At 37.2% G+C, this 14,897-nt stretch overlaps 3 protein-coding genes across 4 annotated transcripts; all 3 read left to right on the top strand.

The window, feature by feature from the left end:
• Positions 1-142: 142 nt before the first annotated feature.
• Positions 143-3,721, top strand: LOC18593416 (serine/threonine-protein phosphatase PP-X isozyme 2). The gene is made up of 8 exons (XM_007020627.3): positions 143-420; positions 1,258-1,410; positions 1,487-1,549; positions 1,626-1,711; positions 2,281-2,356; positions 2,436-2,704; positions 2,776-2,854; positions 3,221-3,721. Exons 1-8 carry the CDS (start codon positions 280-282, stop codon positions 3,269-3,271), a joined length of 918 nt encoding a protein of 305 aa, XP_007020689.1. The 5' UTR covers positions 143-279; the 3' UTR covers positions 3,272-3,721.
• A 519-nt stretch (positions 3,722-4,240) lies between these two features.
• LOC18593417 (putative BPI/LBP family protein At1g04970) lies at positions 4,241-7,912 on the top strand. 2 transcript variants are annotated; one of them, XM_088808089.1, is made up of 6 exons: positions 4,241-4,790; positions 5,778-5,917; positions 6,214-6,574; positions 6,780-7,028; positions 7,170-7,295; positions 7,556-7,912. In XM_088808089.1, the coding sequence occupies exons 1-6, from the start codon at positions 4,401-4,403 to the stop codon at positions 7,757-7,759; spliced, it is 1,470 nt and encodes a 489-aa protein (XP_088664215.1). In that variant the 5' UTR covers positions 4,241-4,400; the 3' UTR covers positions 7,760-7,912. The 2 variants fall into 2 exon arrangements, with proteins under 2 accessions (XP_088664215.1, XP_007020691.3); XM_007020629.3 differs by having other exon boundaries at positions 4,242-4,829.
• An 846-nt stretch (positions 7,913-8,758) lies between these two features.
• Positions 8,759-13,481, top strand: LOC18593418 (uncharacterized). The gene is made up of 7 exons (XM_018125237.2): positions 8,759-9,419; positions 10,292-10,673; positions 11,026-12,389; positions 12,477-12,590; positions 12,731-12,885; positions 13,049-13,170; positions 13,297-13,481. The coding sequence occupies exons 1-6, from the start codon at positions 9,018-9,020 to the stop codon at positions 13,095-13,097; spliced, it is 2,466 nt and encodes an 821-aa protein (XP_017980726.2). The 5' UTR covers positions 8,759-9,017; the 3' UTR covers positions 13,098-13,170; positions 13,297-13,481.
• The last annotated feature ends 1,416 nt before the right edge of the window (positions 13,482-14,897 follow it).

The following is a 14,897-nucleotide window of genomic DNA, read 5'->3' on the forward strand; positions in this document are numbered from 1 at the left end:
GGAGAAGGTTGGAAAAGTAGACAAGAAATTTGGGGTCAATTTTACAAATTACTTAAAGTACAAGGCCTAAGCTTGTAAAAAAGCGAAACAACAGTGGCACCATAGCAAACAACCTCAGGAAAACAAAGAGAAAGGTCCCCCCAAAATAGAAACGAACCACAATTCTAAAATATTTTACTTGCTACCCTCCTGGTTAACGAAAAGCTCCCGAGATTCACAGATTTGGGAGGGGCTTTAGCCTCTGAATATCGGCTAGCTACTGTTTGTAAGGTGAGAAAGATGTCAGACCTAGACAGGCAAATAGAGCAACTAAAGAAGTGTGAGCCCTTGAAAGAATCCGAAGTGAAAGCTCTTTGTCTTAAAGCTATGGAAATCCTCGTCGAAGAAAGCAATGTTCAAAGGGTTGATGCCCCTGTTACTGTAAGTGTTTACATGTTCCAATATATGGGTTTTTGTTATTTTTGTGTTTATGCTGATGGGTCTTCTTCTTTTAGTCTATTGGGTCGGTTTTTTGTTGGGTTTTGATTTAGTGAAAGTAGAGGTTTTAGCTTTGTGTTCTTGGGTTATGGGAGGTTTTTTTTTTTTTTGGATTGTTTTGGTTAGTGGGTTTCTTTGCTCTTTGGTTTTTGTTGACATTTTAAAGGTTGGTGCTTATGGATATGTATTATTGTGTGAATTTGTATTTGGGGCAAGAAATGAGATGGAATTGACTAGAGTTTTGAAGGAAAATTGATGGAAGAAGTTTGTTTTTTTCTAAAAGGATTTGAAGCTGGGATTTTGTTTGAATGATTGGATTTGGTTAAGGAAACAGAACTTTTATGTAGTGGAGAATTTAATAATGTGGAAGTCAATTATGGAATGATGGAAATAGGATTTAGGGGTTTTTAAGTTTGGCTAAGTTAGGAACTTTTTTATGCGGGTGATGAGGTTTTAACTCAATGGAACAGTACTGGTGAGGGCATTTAGGTCGTAGTTCAGGTTATGAAGTCTGTAACCTTCTTAAACTGGATACCACCCTTTCCTTTGGATATGAACTTAGAGTTTGCGGGATGTTGTGCTGCAATAAAGTAAGTCTATGTCATATGATGTTGGTACATATGTGCTTTGCAGGGTTAAGTCTTTATTTCTTACTGGAAAACTTGGGCAGCGAATAAAGCTACCTGGAAATATTGTACAGAAACTTTGATGCTCTTTTTAATTTGGATAATAACCTTATGCAATACAGAATATTAATATTTCTTCATTGTTTTTGCATAGATATGTGGTGATATCCATGGGCAGTTTTATGATATGAAAGAGCTTTTTAAAGTAGGGGGTGATTGCCCAAAGACAAATTATCTGTTTCTTGGAGATTTTGTTGACAGAGGGTTTTACTCTGTGGAGACCTTTCTACTTCTATTGGCCTTGAAGGTAAATTATCCTTCTGTAATTTTCTTTTGAAAATTGTGTAGAAATTTTCATTTTCTGATAATTTTTGCATCATCAGGTGAGATATCCGGATCGCATAACACTCATTAGAGGGAACCACGAAAGTCGTCAGATCACACAGGTTAAGCAATGTTATTTGGCTACTCTATTAGATTCTTGTGTTTTCAGAGTATTCAGTTACTTTCATTTCCTGACAGGTATATGGATTCTATGACGAATGCCTGCGTAAATATGGCTCTGTGAATGTTTGGAGATATTGCACTGACATATTTGATTACTTAAGGTTTGTGAATTTTCATTATTACAAAATATAAATTATCAAGGGGACCCGCTGGTTGGAAGGGCCATATGTTTCAGTATTGTGGAGTGGCAGTTGAGTTGCTTATATAGGGCATGTTTGATATAGCATCATGATGTTTTGATCATAAAATGAAGTTTAGTTTTTCTGCCAGTAAAGAATTGTGAAGGCAGCAATTGAGTTGCTTATGTAGTATTCACATATAGCCACTAGATGTTTAGTACTTCATCACATCAGCCAGAGGAGCAGGTGTCCTTTGTTTAATTCTTTTTATTTGATAAGAATTGGGGCCTTTGGCAGCAACTACTCTAGTTTCTTCTCAATACTTTTATCTACTGTCTTGTATTATGAAAAAACCTCAAAATGCAACCATGTAGATTTCTTATAAAAGAAAATAACCTGCTTTGTAATGTCAGTGAGTTGACAGTACTAGCTACCTCCAATGCCCTTTCTTCCAGTCCCATTAAATTGCTTGCTGCACAACCTATATTCAAGTAATACTTATGTTAGGCCTTTTCTGATGATCTTCTATTTTGTCAATTCTTGTATTTTAGTCTTTCAGCCCTTATTGAGAACAAAATTTTTAGCGTCCACGGTGGTCTCTCTCCTGCAATTTCAACTTTGGATCAGGTCAAAGAAGCTATCTGAAATTATTTTGGTATAGTTGTGAAGCTTTGTATGAGCAGTACTAACATGATACTTCTTCCAGATTCGAACAATTGATCGGAAGCAAGAAGTACCTCATGATGGTGCCATGTGTGACCTGTTGTGGTCGGACCCCGAGGATATTGTTGATGGTTGGGGTTTGAGTCCCCGAGGTGCTGGTTTCCTGTTTGGTGGCAGTGTTGTCACTTCGTTCAACCACACAAACAACATTGACTATATATGCCGTGCTCATCAGTTGGTTATGGAAGGATACAAGTGGATGTTTAATAACCAGATAGTTACAGTCTGGTCAGCTCCCAATTACTGTTACAGGTAAATTATCAATTTGAGATTCCTCTTCCATTATGCTGTAGCTTAATGGTTTATTCTTGCATGTGTTGCAGATGTGGTAATGTTGCTGCAATTCTTGAGCTGGATGAGAATCTTAACAAACAATTTCGCGTGTTCGATGCAGCACCTCAGGTTTGTACTTATCTTATTTGCATTTGACTGCCAAATGCAAAAATTGCTTGAAACTATTGGTAATCCAAGTTGGCTGCCTGCAATCATTTATAGCTATGCATTCTAGAGAATCTAGACAAGGTTGGATGAAGTGCTGATTGATAGATTTTGTATTATCATGATCTGCATTTAACCGTTTTCAATCAATAAAATTGGTAGAACAACATGATCCTGTTGTTTCCTTGACCATCATGTGAAAAGATGTTTCTGCACCATATTTCTGCCTTATCAAGTGGTCTCTTCAAAAATTTTCTTCTACCCAGCCATGAAATTTCAGTTTTGTAGATTATATTGTATGGCTTGCTCAAAGTTTGTTATCAAATGCAGGAATCAAGAGGAGCTCCAGCCAAAAAGCCTGCACCAGATTACTTTCTATGAATGAGATGTGAAGTGTTACCTTTTTTAGTCCATTACACTTGAATTGATCAATGGGAGGATTTGCAGTCACTTGGCTCATATGATCTCCTACAAAAGCAGAAGCATCAATGGATAGCCTGCTCAATGATTAGCGAGAATTATACTTTCAATTTGTGATGAGATTACATTATTGGGCATGCCGTTGTTGTTTTGCTCCTACCTTGATCAATATGTGCTTGTAATAGTAGTGTGTATCGAGTAGCATGTTCTGTGCTGGTGAATCCCTGGTGTATTTCCTTGTTATTTTAGGGCAGTGGGGAAGAGAGAGAGAGAGAGAGAGAGAGAGAGAGAGAGAGAGAGAGAGAGAGAGAGAATGATTCTTAACAAGAATTGGCTTAGGAACAGCGGAGAGTGAGTTGTTGCAACCATGATTCTTATATGAGAATTTCTCAAATTGGTTTTGTGCACCAATCTTGTGCCATACAAGTTTATTTGTTTGTCAAATGCTGCCATGTTTCTTTTGTTTCATGTGTACAAGACCCTGGACGAATCTGCATCCTTTTGTATGGAGCTCTATTTTCTTTCTTTCCATATTTCTTCATCACAGTATGCCAGTGATTGGCATTGTCATCCACAGAACTGGCGTGAGCTTAGTAAATGATTTGTCCTTGCATTATCAAAACCATGTGTGTCAGCTAGGATAAAGGAATAACATCAAAACATAGTATCAAGGGACCATATGGAAAGGGAAAAGGAGGCTAACAAAGTAGCAAGCTATCTTGGCATATGACAAAAGAAATGTAAAACTTGTACTTGATTTTCTCAACTTTATGCGAATCTTGGGCTTGGATACTTGTTTTCTATGATTGTCTTAAGCAAGATGAGCCTTGCCAATCTAAAGGCACGTGGGTCTTGCTCAAAGGCCAAATCTTCTTACTCCCAACTCCCAAAGTCCAACTATAACTCAACATAATGAAGATAACTCCAGAAGACATTAAACCAAGTTACCAACCAACTTCTCATACTTCAACGCTCATTACTCAACCTGTTGCTTTCATGGTTTCATCACCAAAAGGTTTTGTCTTGGAAGTAATCATCCTCTATGAATTTTTCATGCTTAATACCATAATCTTAACCTATTTTTCCCCACATGAATATCTCTTCAAACCCCATGGCACATGCTATTGCTATACTCTTCATAGTTTTTTCATTTCTATTCATTCCTGCAACTACCCTTTTTGAATCCGAGCAAGAAGGATACATATCTGCAGTTATATCCAATAAGGGTCTTGATTTTGCTAAGGATTTGCTGATTGAGAAAGCTGTTTCTTCCATGATTCCACTTCAGCTGTCGGATATCGAGAAGTCTGTGAAAATCCCAGTTATTGGCAAAGTTCAGCTTGGTCTATCGGATATCATAATTTGCAGTGTCGATATTGCTTCTTCATCAGTTGAAACTGGGGAGTCTGGTATTGTTTTAGTTGCTTCTGGTGCTACTGCTAATTTGAGTATGGACTGGGGGTACTCCTACAAAACTTGGGTAATTACTATTTCTGATAAAGGAACTGCAATAGTTCAGGTATAGAATAACAGTTTTCGCCCGCCCTTTGCTTTTTACTTTGTAAGAACTGTGAAAGAACAACATAGACAGTGCGTTAATTTAGTGTGAACATGGTTAATTTTGTTTTGTTTTTTGTGTCTATGCTATAGATCTCTGAGTTTAATAAAGCTTGGAAAGAAGGTTCTGCATGAATAGTTTGTCTGTTTCAATGCAATTAAGCTGTCTATTTAATCCTAAACTAATGATTTTCTGAAGTTTTAAGTTGGGAAATACACAGTTTCTTCCTGGTAATTGTTTGGGGAGATTTGGGGAGAACATCAAAACCATCACATGATGATCTATTGGAGGAAAATCGGTTATTTTATCTTAAATATGAAACTAAAACAATTGCAGCTTTGTGGTGGGTTCAGTAAGCTTTAAAGCTCACTTTCCGCAAATAGTTGGATTTGGAATATGAGATACCATTTGGCAGCCCCTCTGTCTGTTGACTGGTTTTGGTAAATATATTCTTGTGTCCGTATCTTTGCTTAGGCAAAATGGTTTGGTACTTATCAAAGAAGGTGGCTTATTTGGTGGAGACAATGTCTGCAAAGGCTAATACGTTGCATCCGAATTCAGAAATTTTCTGGCAAGTTCAACGTCTTCAAATGATGCAATTTGGGTTTGAAGTAACGAGATTGAGTTGAAATTAAGATTTGTAGAAACATCTTGCTATGTCAAGTTCAATCTCTTTTCTATAGTATAGGAATAAATCTGCATAATGAGTTGTAACAGTGCAATATTTTGACAAACCAAGACCAGTGGCTTTTAATCATGTTGATTTCTTGTCAGAAAACAATTCTTGGTTCTCAAATTGCAGTAATGGAGAGTTAGAATGAGATAAGATTTTGATTGTTCATTAGATGCTTTGTAAATCTATTCTTTATGCCTGCTGGTTCATAGGCATCATGTGCTGCTTCTGCATAGGTTCAAGGCATGGTAGTGGTGCTTAATGTAGCTTTAATAAACCAAGAAGGAACTCTCAAGCTATTATTATTGGACTGTGGATGTCATGTGGAAGATATCTACATAAAGGTGGATGGTGGAGCGTCTTGGCTTTATCAAGGGTATGCAATCGTTGCTCATTTGGGCACTACTGAATTCTCGAAACCTTAAGGATTTGATGATTTTCCTTGTTAATCTCCTATAAATCTGACACAATTGTGCATCAGTTAACAAACTCATAAACACCAACTTTTTAGGTGTAACATAAACATCCGAGTCTTGGATGATTATTCCTGTTTCGATCTTTAAGTTCTGCTTGACTATATGTTCTTTATCTGGCCTTGATGTATCAGTTAATCATTCCTGTTAAAGATCCATATTTTATGCTTATTGCATCTAGTCATCTATTATTATCCAGGATCATTGATGCGTTCCAAGGGAAAATAGTGTCTGCAGTTGAAGATGCTATTGTCAAGAAGATCAGAGAAGGGATAATCAAGCTTGACTCATTACTGCAATCACTCCCAAAGCAAATGCAAGTCAATGGTGTTGTTGCATTAAACGTTACTTTCATGGATGACCCGGTGCTCAGCAATTCTTCTGTCGAACTTGAAATTAATGGTCTATTCACTGGAGCAGATGGAGTTTCAGTTTCGAACTACTGCTACTACTACCATAAAGGATCACAAACTTTCCTTTCCTCCAAGGGTTCAGCAAAGATGGTTGAAATTTCATTGCATGAAAATGTTTTTGACTCTGCCGCATCAGTATACTTCAAGGTAAGTTTCTATGGTGTGAAATCTGAACCTTAGATTACTATGTTCTCAGGCCCCTCCCTGACAAATAACAATTTGACAATGTCCCGAGAGCTAAATTTGCTTTGATTGAAGTTAAGCTGATCTTGTCATTGCAGAACTTTACATCTATAATGTAATTGCAACTGGATAATTAAACTGATGCTTTCATGTTCTTTTGGGTGCTCAGGCAAATTACATGCACTGGATTGTTGACAAAATACCTGATCAGTCCCTCATGAACACTGCTGGCTGGAGATTCATTATACCTCGACTGTATGAGCAATATCCAGATGATGATATGAATCTTAGTATGGCTGTAACTTCTCCACCAATCATACGAATCACAGATCATGACATTGGCACCACTATTTATGCAGATTTGGTTATCGAGGTTTTAAGTTCTGGTGAAGTTGTGCCAGTCGCTTGCATCTCATTGGTATGCTTTCCTGAAATGGTTGTCCATACCTGTAGACTTTCGTGCCTTGTTGGTCTAAATGTTTCTTTCTTTTCCTGAAATGGTGATCATTGAGAGATCGAGTTGCTCATGAACAATTCTTATATGTATTTGCTGATGCAGGTGATAAGTGCATCATGTTCTGCAGAAATACATGGGAACAATCTTGCTGGTAGCATTAGGTTGGTCAACTTCACATCATCTTTGAAATGGAGTAACATCGGTAATCTTCACATGCATCTTGTTCAGGTACAATCTATTTCGAGCTCTTTTCCAAATCCATAATTATGTTCCTAGGAAGTCTTCCAAGCTTCTGATGCTACCAGAACATCAAAATACCTGCCAGATTCTGCATTCAATACTTTGTTTTGTAATATAAACATCCTTGGAAGCACTTCTGATTCATAGTTGAACCATTCGGAGCAAGATTTCTGTCACGAATTCTGACTTTTTCCCCCCTAATTCTGATCAAATTTTCCTGGTTTTTCTTCTGGTGAACATTGGTACAGGCTGTGATGTCAACGATCCTCAGAACCTTCTTCGTGCCATACCTGAACTTACATCTTGGCAAAGGGTTCCCTCTGCCACTACCCCATGGTTTCACCCTTCAGAATGCTGAGATCATCCTCCAGGATTCCAGGGTTACAGTTTGCAGCGATGTCAGGTTCACAGACAGATATGATCTCAACAACCAGCTGCCAGTTTCTTGGTAACATGCACAGCTTGATGTACATACTAAAAATCAACTGTGTTCATTGTTCATGTAAATGGAAGTATGTGCAAAATGAAAGCTGAAAACAGAATATATTCATATTATCTCATTGTTATGTATTACATTTTGTACTAATAAAGGTTTATATTCGATATATTGTCCGTCTATAGTATTTATACACTATTATATAATTACAAAATATTATTTCGTAAATGTGTAAAAATAAAGAGTAAAATACTCAAACATACTTAAGTTTTAATCATAATTACACACTGATGTATTAGTATTTTCAAAATAGACATTTTATCTCAAGAGTACAAACATCGTTAATAGAAATTACAAAAAAATTAAAATACCCTTTCTTTCTTTATTAATTTAAAAAATTATTATTATATTTTTTAAAGAAAAGCTCCTAGCTCCCCAAGAAAAGGAAGCACTGGCCGGTGCTCCCAAGGGTTCGATGCTCCCTAGATTGAAATTTTTTTTAATGAATAAAAAAAATAAAATTATATAATAGTAATTATAAAAATTGATCATAGGTGAAATTGTTTTTTTACTCTTATTATATTAGTAAGTTGACAAAAATTTTAATAATTGACTAACGGTTGTACTTACGTGTCTAATAAAAAATATTTCTTTAAAACGGAGTGTCTATTTTGAAAATTAATCGACTCTCGTGTAATTTCGATTAAAAATTTTTATTTTTAAATTTATTTATGAATAAGGTGATAATATTTAGTTAACTAATGATGTATGGATCCAAATTTCACCATCACTGGAAACTTTTTAATGAATTAAACTTAACATTAATATCCGTTCCAAACTCGCATATAAAATTCTCGTACCTTATATAATAAGATCGGATGCCCGAAAAATATTCGGTTAAAAATCTCGAACCCTAGATTTACCTAAGAATCCCAAAATTCAGATCAAAGTAGACCCGGTCCAATCTCAACAAACCAGCCGGTTCATGTAAATAAATTAACCCCTTTTTGTTCTTTTTGGGGATTTTCCTCATCGACGCTCTCAAATCTCTTCTTCTCTCAATCTTACTCGTCTCCTCTCTCTCTCTCCAATTTACCCGCCAAAAAGTTCCCTGAATTTTTATATTTTAACCTCTCCAACTTTTTGAAATTTCCAAATTCCCCCCTTTCTAATCTTTGTCTTTCCCCTCTCCTTCTTTCTCTCTCTCTCTCGCGGTCGGGTTCAGGTCTCTTCAGAGAAAGCGACGCCTTTTTTGTGGGTTAGTATAACTTTTGATGGAGGCGGAAGTGGCTGTGGAGCAAAACGCAGCGTTCGAGTCTTCTCCGGGGGTAGGCGAGAAGAGGGTGGTCGAAAACGGCGCTGTTTCCGTATCTAAGAAGCAGCGATGCGGTGGGGGATTGAAGAGAGTGGCGGAGATAGTGCTGGTGCTGTCGGCGATGGGGAAGATGAGGGGCGGAGGTAGGAATCCGACCGCGGCGGAGACGGCTTTGATGGCGGAGGCGCGTGAGACGTTGGCGGAGATGTGCGGAGAGATGTCGCCGAAGGATATTGTCGGGGGGGAGGCGATTGGGAATGTGATTGAAGAGTTGGGGCTGGCGAGATTCAGTGAGCAGAGGTTAGGGTTTAAGGCTACAAGAATGTCGATTTCTGAGAAGATTTCATTTGCTAAAAAGAAGGTAAAAAAAAGTCTTAAATTCATCAATTGTTATGGAATTTTCGGGGGATTTGAGATTATGGGTAAGGTTTATTTTTTTTATGAATTTGGTTTTATCATTAGGATTTTGTTTGAATTTTATGTTTTTCTTTTTTAAATTTATATTAGAATTTGTCCTGAAATTGAGGTCTGCCAAATAGGTTTTTTTGCTTGTAATTAGGAAAGTTAAAGGTCTCAATGTATTGTAGAATTTGATGTTCTTATTGGCTTAATTGAACTTTGGGGGATTAAGGGTTATGTGTGAAAGTTCTTAATTTGGTTTAAACTGCGCGTAAGAAGAAGGTATATTAAGGTTTGAGTAACTGTAGGCAGGTTTTGGTCAGTTTTAGTCTAATATTCTCTGTGGCTTAGTTGTTACTTTTAAGGGTTTATGGTTTTGAGCGCTAAAATTGGCATGGCTTAAAGTGGTTGCTGAGCATAGAGTGAAAGATGCATTTGAATCATAAGTCGTCTCAAAGGGTTGCTATTCCATTCTATTATGATATTGTAATTTGATGTGCAGTTTCGTTTAGCTTCTTGAACGGCTTGATGTTTTTTGGCAAGAATATTATATTAATCATGCTAAAAAAAAAAACGCCATCTAAAAGAATATTGCTATAGTTCTTCAAAATTATGCAAGGTGCATTCACATGAAATGTATCACTAGCAAAGGTTATTTTAACTTTTTGATACTGAATGCTTTTTGCAATGATCTATGTCCTGCCAAGCTATTCAGCTATTTCTGCAGATTTTGTTTGATTTATTAAAAGAACATCTTTGTTGGACTGCAAATGTTTAAATTACTTGGGATTATATATGAAGCTGAGTGTTGGGATTGCCTTAATGCTTTTCCAGATGGAAGATCCCAAGAAACTTCTTGGACCTCTAGTTACATATTCATCTCAGTCATTGCAAACAAATGTTGGTGGATCAGCTGAAACCCGTGGGGCATCGCATACTGTTCGCATTTTGCCATCAGATCGACCAATTCATGCAACGGTATCTTCTGGAGGCTTCCCAGTTTCTTCGCCCCCTGCTTATGTTACAGCAGCAGGTTCAACTCCCTTACCACATCAGTTGTCCACCAGCGATGTGAAAATGTCGACAATGTCCACTGGACTGCCAAGTGGTCATCTAGGAAGGGACTCATCTTCATTTGCACATCCCAGGGTTGAAAGACCACAAACCAAGTTGGATGGAGGATCAAATGTGCCTTCTTATGTCTCCCAAGTACCAGGTAATTCTCTCTTCCACGATCTCTCCTTCCCTTGGTAGCCAATAAGACTGAAAGGCCCTATTTACATATTATTTGGAATTTTTCCAGCTTTATATTTTATTATCATCTGGAAATTTGATAGTATGGCCTTCTTACTTTTTTCTTGCGGGGTTTGGTTATCATGTCTTGCATTGGTGTTTTATTATAGTTATCAAGTGATCACACGATACTCCACCTATTCTAATACTCTGGTTTCTTTACCAAAGTGTTTTGCTATTATATTACTACTAGCCCTTCCATTAGTTATTTCTGTTTAACATGCATTCATATCCATACGTCCTCTCTGAATTCATGCAAATATTGTTTGTTGCAGGTAATTCTTCGGCAAACCATCCACTTGTGAATGCTCCAACTTGGTCTATACAGGCTCAACCCGCAGCATTAGGCAAATCCGGACAAGAAAACAAGGGTTTAAATCATAATCCAACCAATATTGAAGGAAGTGCTAGTTTGACTATGCCACAGATGGCTCCTCAAGCAGCAAGAGATCAAAACTTTAGACCATTCATTACTCAAACTGCAACTGGAACTTTCCCAAGCATGCACCAGCCGGTGCAAGGCATGAACTTTGGACAAGCTCCTCCATATATGAATAATCACAATGAAATAGCTCGAATTGTTCAAAAGTTATTACAACCAAGGCTTCCTGAGCATCCTACTTGGACTCCTCCTTCTAGGGAGTACATGAATAAGGCTTTAACTTGCCAAATGTGCAAACTTACCATTAATGAAGTGGAAACCGTGCTGCTTTGTGATGCTTGCGAGAAAGGATTTCACTTGAAATGTTTGCAGTCAAACAATCAGAAAGGAATCCCTAGAGGTGAGTGGCACTGCACAAGGTGCTTGTCATTTTGCAATGGAAAGCCTTTGCCCCCTAAATATGGTCGTGTTATGAGAAGTATAAATGCACCCAAATTGACTTCTAGCACAGCTGAAGCTCAGTCATCTCTAGAGAAAAAGGTGGGAAATCAAGATCCGAAGGTCAGTCCTAAGAAGGTAACAGCAAATGGAAGCTCTGGTTTACAGACTCCTGCTGTGGCTGGTACAGTGGACAGCAACTCTGTCGAGTCAGCATCCGATTCTAAGATTCCAAAAGGGACCTTTACGAAACCTTTGGAGGCTGTATGTGATTCTCTTTCTGTTGCCACAGTAAGTGAGAGACCTGAAGAGCATTCTCAAATGACTGAATCATCTACTCATGAAGATATGAAAGATCATGCATCAATATCACAGCCTCCTGATACATCATCTAATGCAATCAGCAATAAGGCTGATCATTCACAGCCTTCACACATCTCACAAGATGTCCAAACATGGCAGCAAAACTGTGCTGAAGTTCCTTCGAATAATTGTCATGATGAAAGTTCTGGAGCAAAAGATTTGGAGAAAGGCTGTTTGAAAGGAGATATTGACTGCAGCAGACGGGTTAATCAAACTGAACAAGATGCTTCACAAGCAAATCCTGCTGGAAATTCTGGAGCTAGTTATGAGATTTCAAGGCATGCTGAGGTTTCTTCTGATGGTTTGCATGCTGTTGAATGGACTAGTGATGTACTTCAAGTTGCAGATGGTAGAAAGTTTTATCAGTCTTGTTGCATTAATGGCATAACTTATAAAGTGCAGGATCATGCTTTAGTTCATTCTGGCCAGGACAAACTGATACCGTCTAAGCTTCAGGTGAGCATGTTTGGACAAATTTATATTGAGACTGCTGGTCATCATGTCCAATAAAAGCACACTTGATAAATTGAATCTTCACTGCAGGCAATGTGGGAGGATGCTAAAACTGGGTCAAAGTGGGTGGTTGTGAAAAGGTGCTACTTTCCTAGCGACTTGCCAGAGGCTGTTGGACATCCATGTGCCCCTGAAAGCAGTGAAGTAATATATTTTTTTCTCATGCATGTTTATGTCAACTGTTCTCCTACTATTCTTCTATCTGCTGTCTAGTATACTAGGACTGTTGCAATAGCAAATAAAATTCAAACGTTTGCTAATAGTTCTTTTGTTCTCCTTTATAGGTTTATGAATCTAATAATGATAGCACTGTAATGGCAACCTCAATTCAAGGCCCATGTGAAGTACTCCCTACTGCTAAATTTAAGGACGAAATTGAAAGGCGAAGTCAGTTAGGAATTGAGGGAAATGAAGGATTAACAGCAATATTCTTGTGCAAGTATGTACATTGATTTCGTAAATTGCATACAAGTACTCATTGATACTAAAAATTGCCATTTGACAGAGCTGAAGATATAATTTTTGTATCATATATTGCATGTGTTAAGCACATAATGAATTGGATTGACATCTCTCTAATGACAGAACAATTCGTTCTGCAGATGGCTCTATGATGAATTCAAAGGAAGCTTTCAGCCTGTATCAAGTTAATATAGTTATGCATCTGTTCAGTTAGCATGACATTACTTTTTGCTGTGGCAAATATTGTCTTCTTCTTGATCAGGTAACCAAAATAACAATGATCATACAAGCGAAGCTACGTTCTTGCAATTTGCTTGTATTATTTGGGGCCATTCCCTTTTTCTGAAACATTTTGGAGATACTTACATAACTCTTTCTGTCAAAACAGGTAAACATTGCAGTTGGGACCTGTGCACATCTGAGGATCATCACTCATGCCTTGTACCATATATAGTCTTAGTGCTAGTTTTTCTTTCATTTTTGGGCTAAAAGTCCTAGTGCTAGTTTTGTATCATAGCTTGATTAACAATTTAAATTAATATCTTTCAATGCATTTCCAAATTTTTTTAACCATATAGTGAATCTGTTTCACCTTTAAACATTTTTCTACATTTTCTTCTATGTGATATGTGTGTGTACACACACACATACATGTTGCAAAGCAAGATGAGTTTTTTTTTTTGAAAAGATGTGTTATAAAGTGGAGAAATAGGTACATGCCATCCTAAAATGATAAACAAATAGTTCTTGTATCCCCTGCCAGCTTGTAAACAGAGTTTGGCTACTAGAAAGGAAGAATATCAGTCTGTTAATACTACACTCTACTATTCATTCAGCAGCAGTTAATCCAGTCATTGATCAAATTTAGCTTGTAGAAGCAGGCAAGCAAGCATGAAATATATGAAGTGAAGTATGATATAAGCCTGAGGGGCAAAGAAAATGGGATATGAATATGGCAGCAAGTTGCAGACCTTTTTCCTAGCAAGAAAAATTAAAACACACTACTGAGCAATGCATTGACCTTTTTTTTTTTTTTACTTAATTTCTGGATCCAATCCTTAATTCTCATTTGAAAATAGAAAATATAGGCAAAACCCTAAATTTCATGCAAACCATAGCCACCATTCCCAATACTCACTAAACTCATGCTGCTATATAGACAGGGGGAGCAAACAGACATCTGCATTGAAAGCCCTTTGGTTGCTTCTGAGTTATCCCATTTTTTGCATCAATATTCCCTCATTCTTTGGATCTCTACCTCTTTTTAACTAATTTCTGATACAGATGAAATGTTCTAGAGACTCTTCAACACTCATTTGGAGGAAAATTTAAACCTCTATACGTCCAACCACCTTTTATTAAACAACTCTTTTCACTTTGAGAAGAGTAAGCTTATAGGTGAAGGGATATTTTGATATTTATAGGGTAGTAGTGAGGGAGGTTAAGCCTATTTCAATTTATGTGGAATAGCTAATATCAAAAGAGATCGATAATAAACTATTATCTTTTTTTAACTTGAAAATGAACCATATGATAGAATAGCCACCCCACATGGAATGATATGTAGGAATGGAATGGCTATTCCATCTAGTCATTAGTAGGCATTAATTCATACATAGTATTTATCAAGCTTTCAGCCAATTATGTTTAATTAATGTTTATTTTAATCTCTTAACAATCTTGTGAACTCCGACTCAACGAAATCCTAACAGGAGACCCTAGAGAAGCATTAACTTAAATCTTAGATATACGTATAAACTATGGATAGATGCTACAACCTAGTAAATGTCTTCTTCTTGGTGAATTTTGACTATTGGCTTGTTTTGTCTACACAGATCCCAACCTTATGTTGGGATTTTGCCTGATAAATCCAAAACCAAAGCAACTTTTCCAATCCATGAATGATTTACAGGAAGCCTGTTCCTTGTTTGTGTTGCAAGATCATGCTTTGGATGAGGTGAGAGATGTGGCAAAGGTGTGCAAAATATT

The sequence above is a fragment of the Theobroma cacao genome, chromosome 7 (genome assembly GCF_053813885.1).
Source record: "Theobroma cacao isolate CCN51 chromosome 7, ASM5381388v1, whole genome shotgun sequence".
Taxonomy (NCBI): Eukaryota; Viridiplantae; Streptophyta; class Magnoliopsida; order Malvales; family Malvaceae; genus Theobroma; species Theobroma cacao.

Bases quoted from the DNA above. Each gene is read 5' to 3' on its own strand.
- LOC18593417 (XM_007020629.3), top strand. From the start codon at position 4,401: ATGAATATCTCTTCAAACCCCATGGCACATGCTATTGCTATACTCTTC. The intron at 6,575-6,779 runs GTAAGTTTCTAT...TTGGGTGCTCAG, and splicing joins CCGCATCAGTATACTTCAAG to GCAAATTACATGCACTGGAT. The intron at 7,029-7,169 runs GTATGCTTTCCT...TTGCTGATGCAG, and splicing joins CAGTCGCTTGCATCTCATTG to GTGATAAGTGCATCATGTTC.
- LOC18593418 (XM_018125237.2), top strand. From the start codon at position 9,018: ATGGAGGCGGAAGTGGCTGTGGAGCAAAACGCAGCGTTCGAGTCTTCT. The intron at 9,420-10,291 runs GTAAAAAAAAGT...ATGCTTTTCCAG, and splicing joins TTTCATTTGCTAAAAAGAAG to ATGGAAGATCCCAAGAAACT. The intron at 12,390-12,476 runs GTGAGCATGTTT...TCTTCACTGCAG, and splicing joins TGATACCGTCTAAGCTTCAG to GCAATGTGGGAGGATGCTAA.
- LOC18593416 (XM_007020627.3), top strand. From the start codon at position 280: ATGTCAGACCTAGACAGGCAAATAGAGCAACTAAAGAAGTGTGAGCCC. The intron at 1,550-1,625 runs GTTAAGCAATGT...ATTTCCTGACAG, and splicing joins AAAGTCGTCAGATCACACAG to GTATATGGATTCTATGACGA. The intron at 2,357-2,435 runs GTCAAAGAAGCT...TACTTCTTCCAG, and splicing joins CAATTTCAACTTTGGATCAG to ATTCGAACAATTGATCGGAA.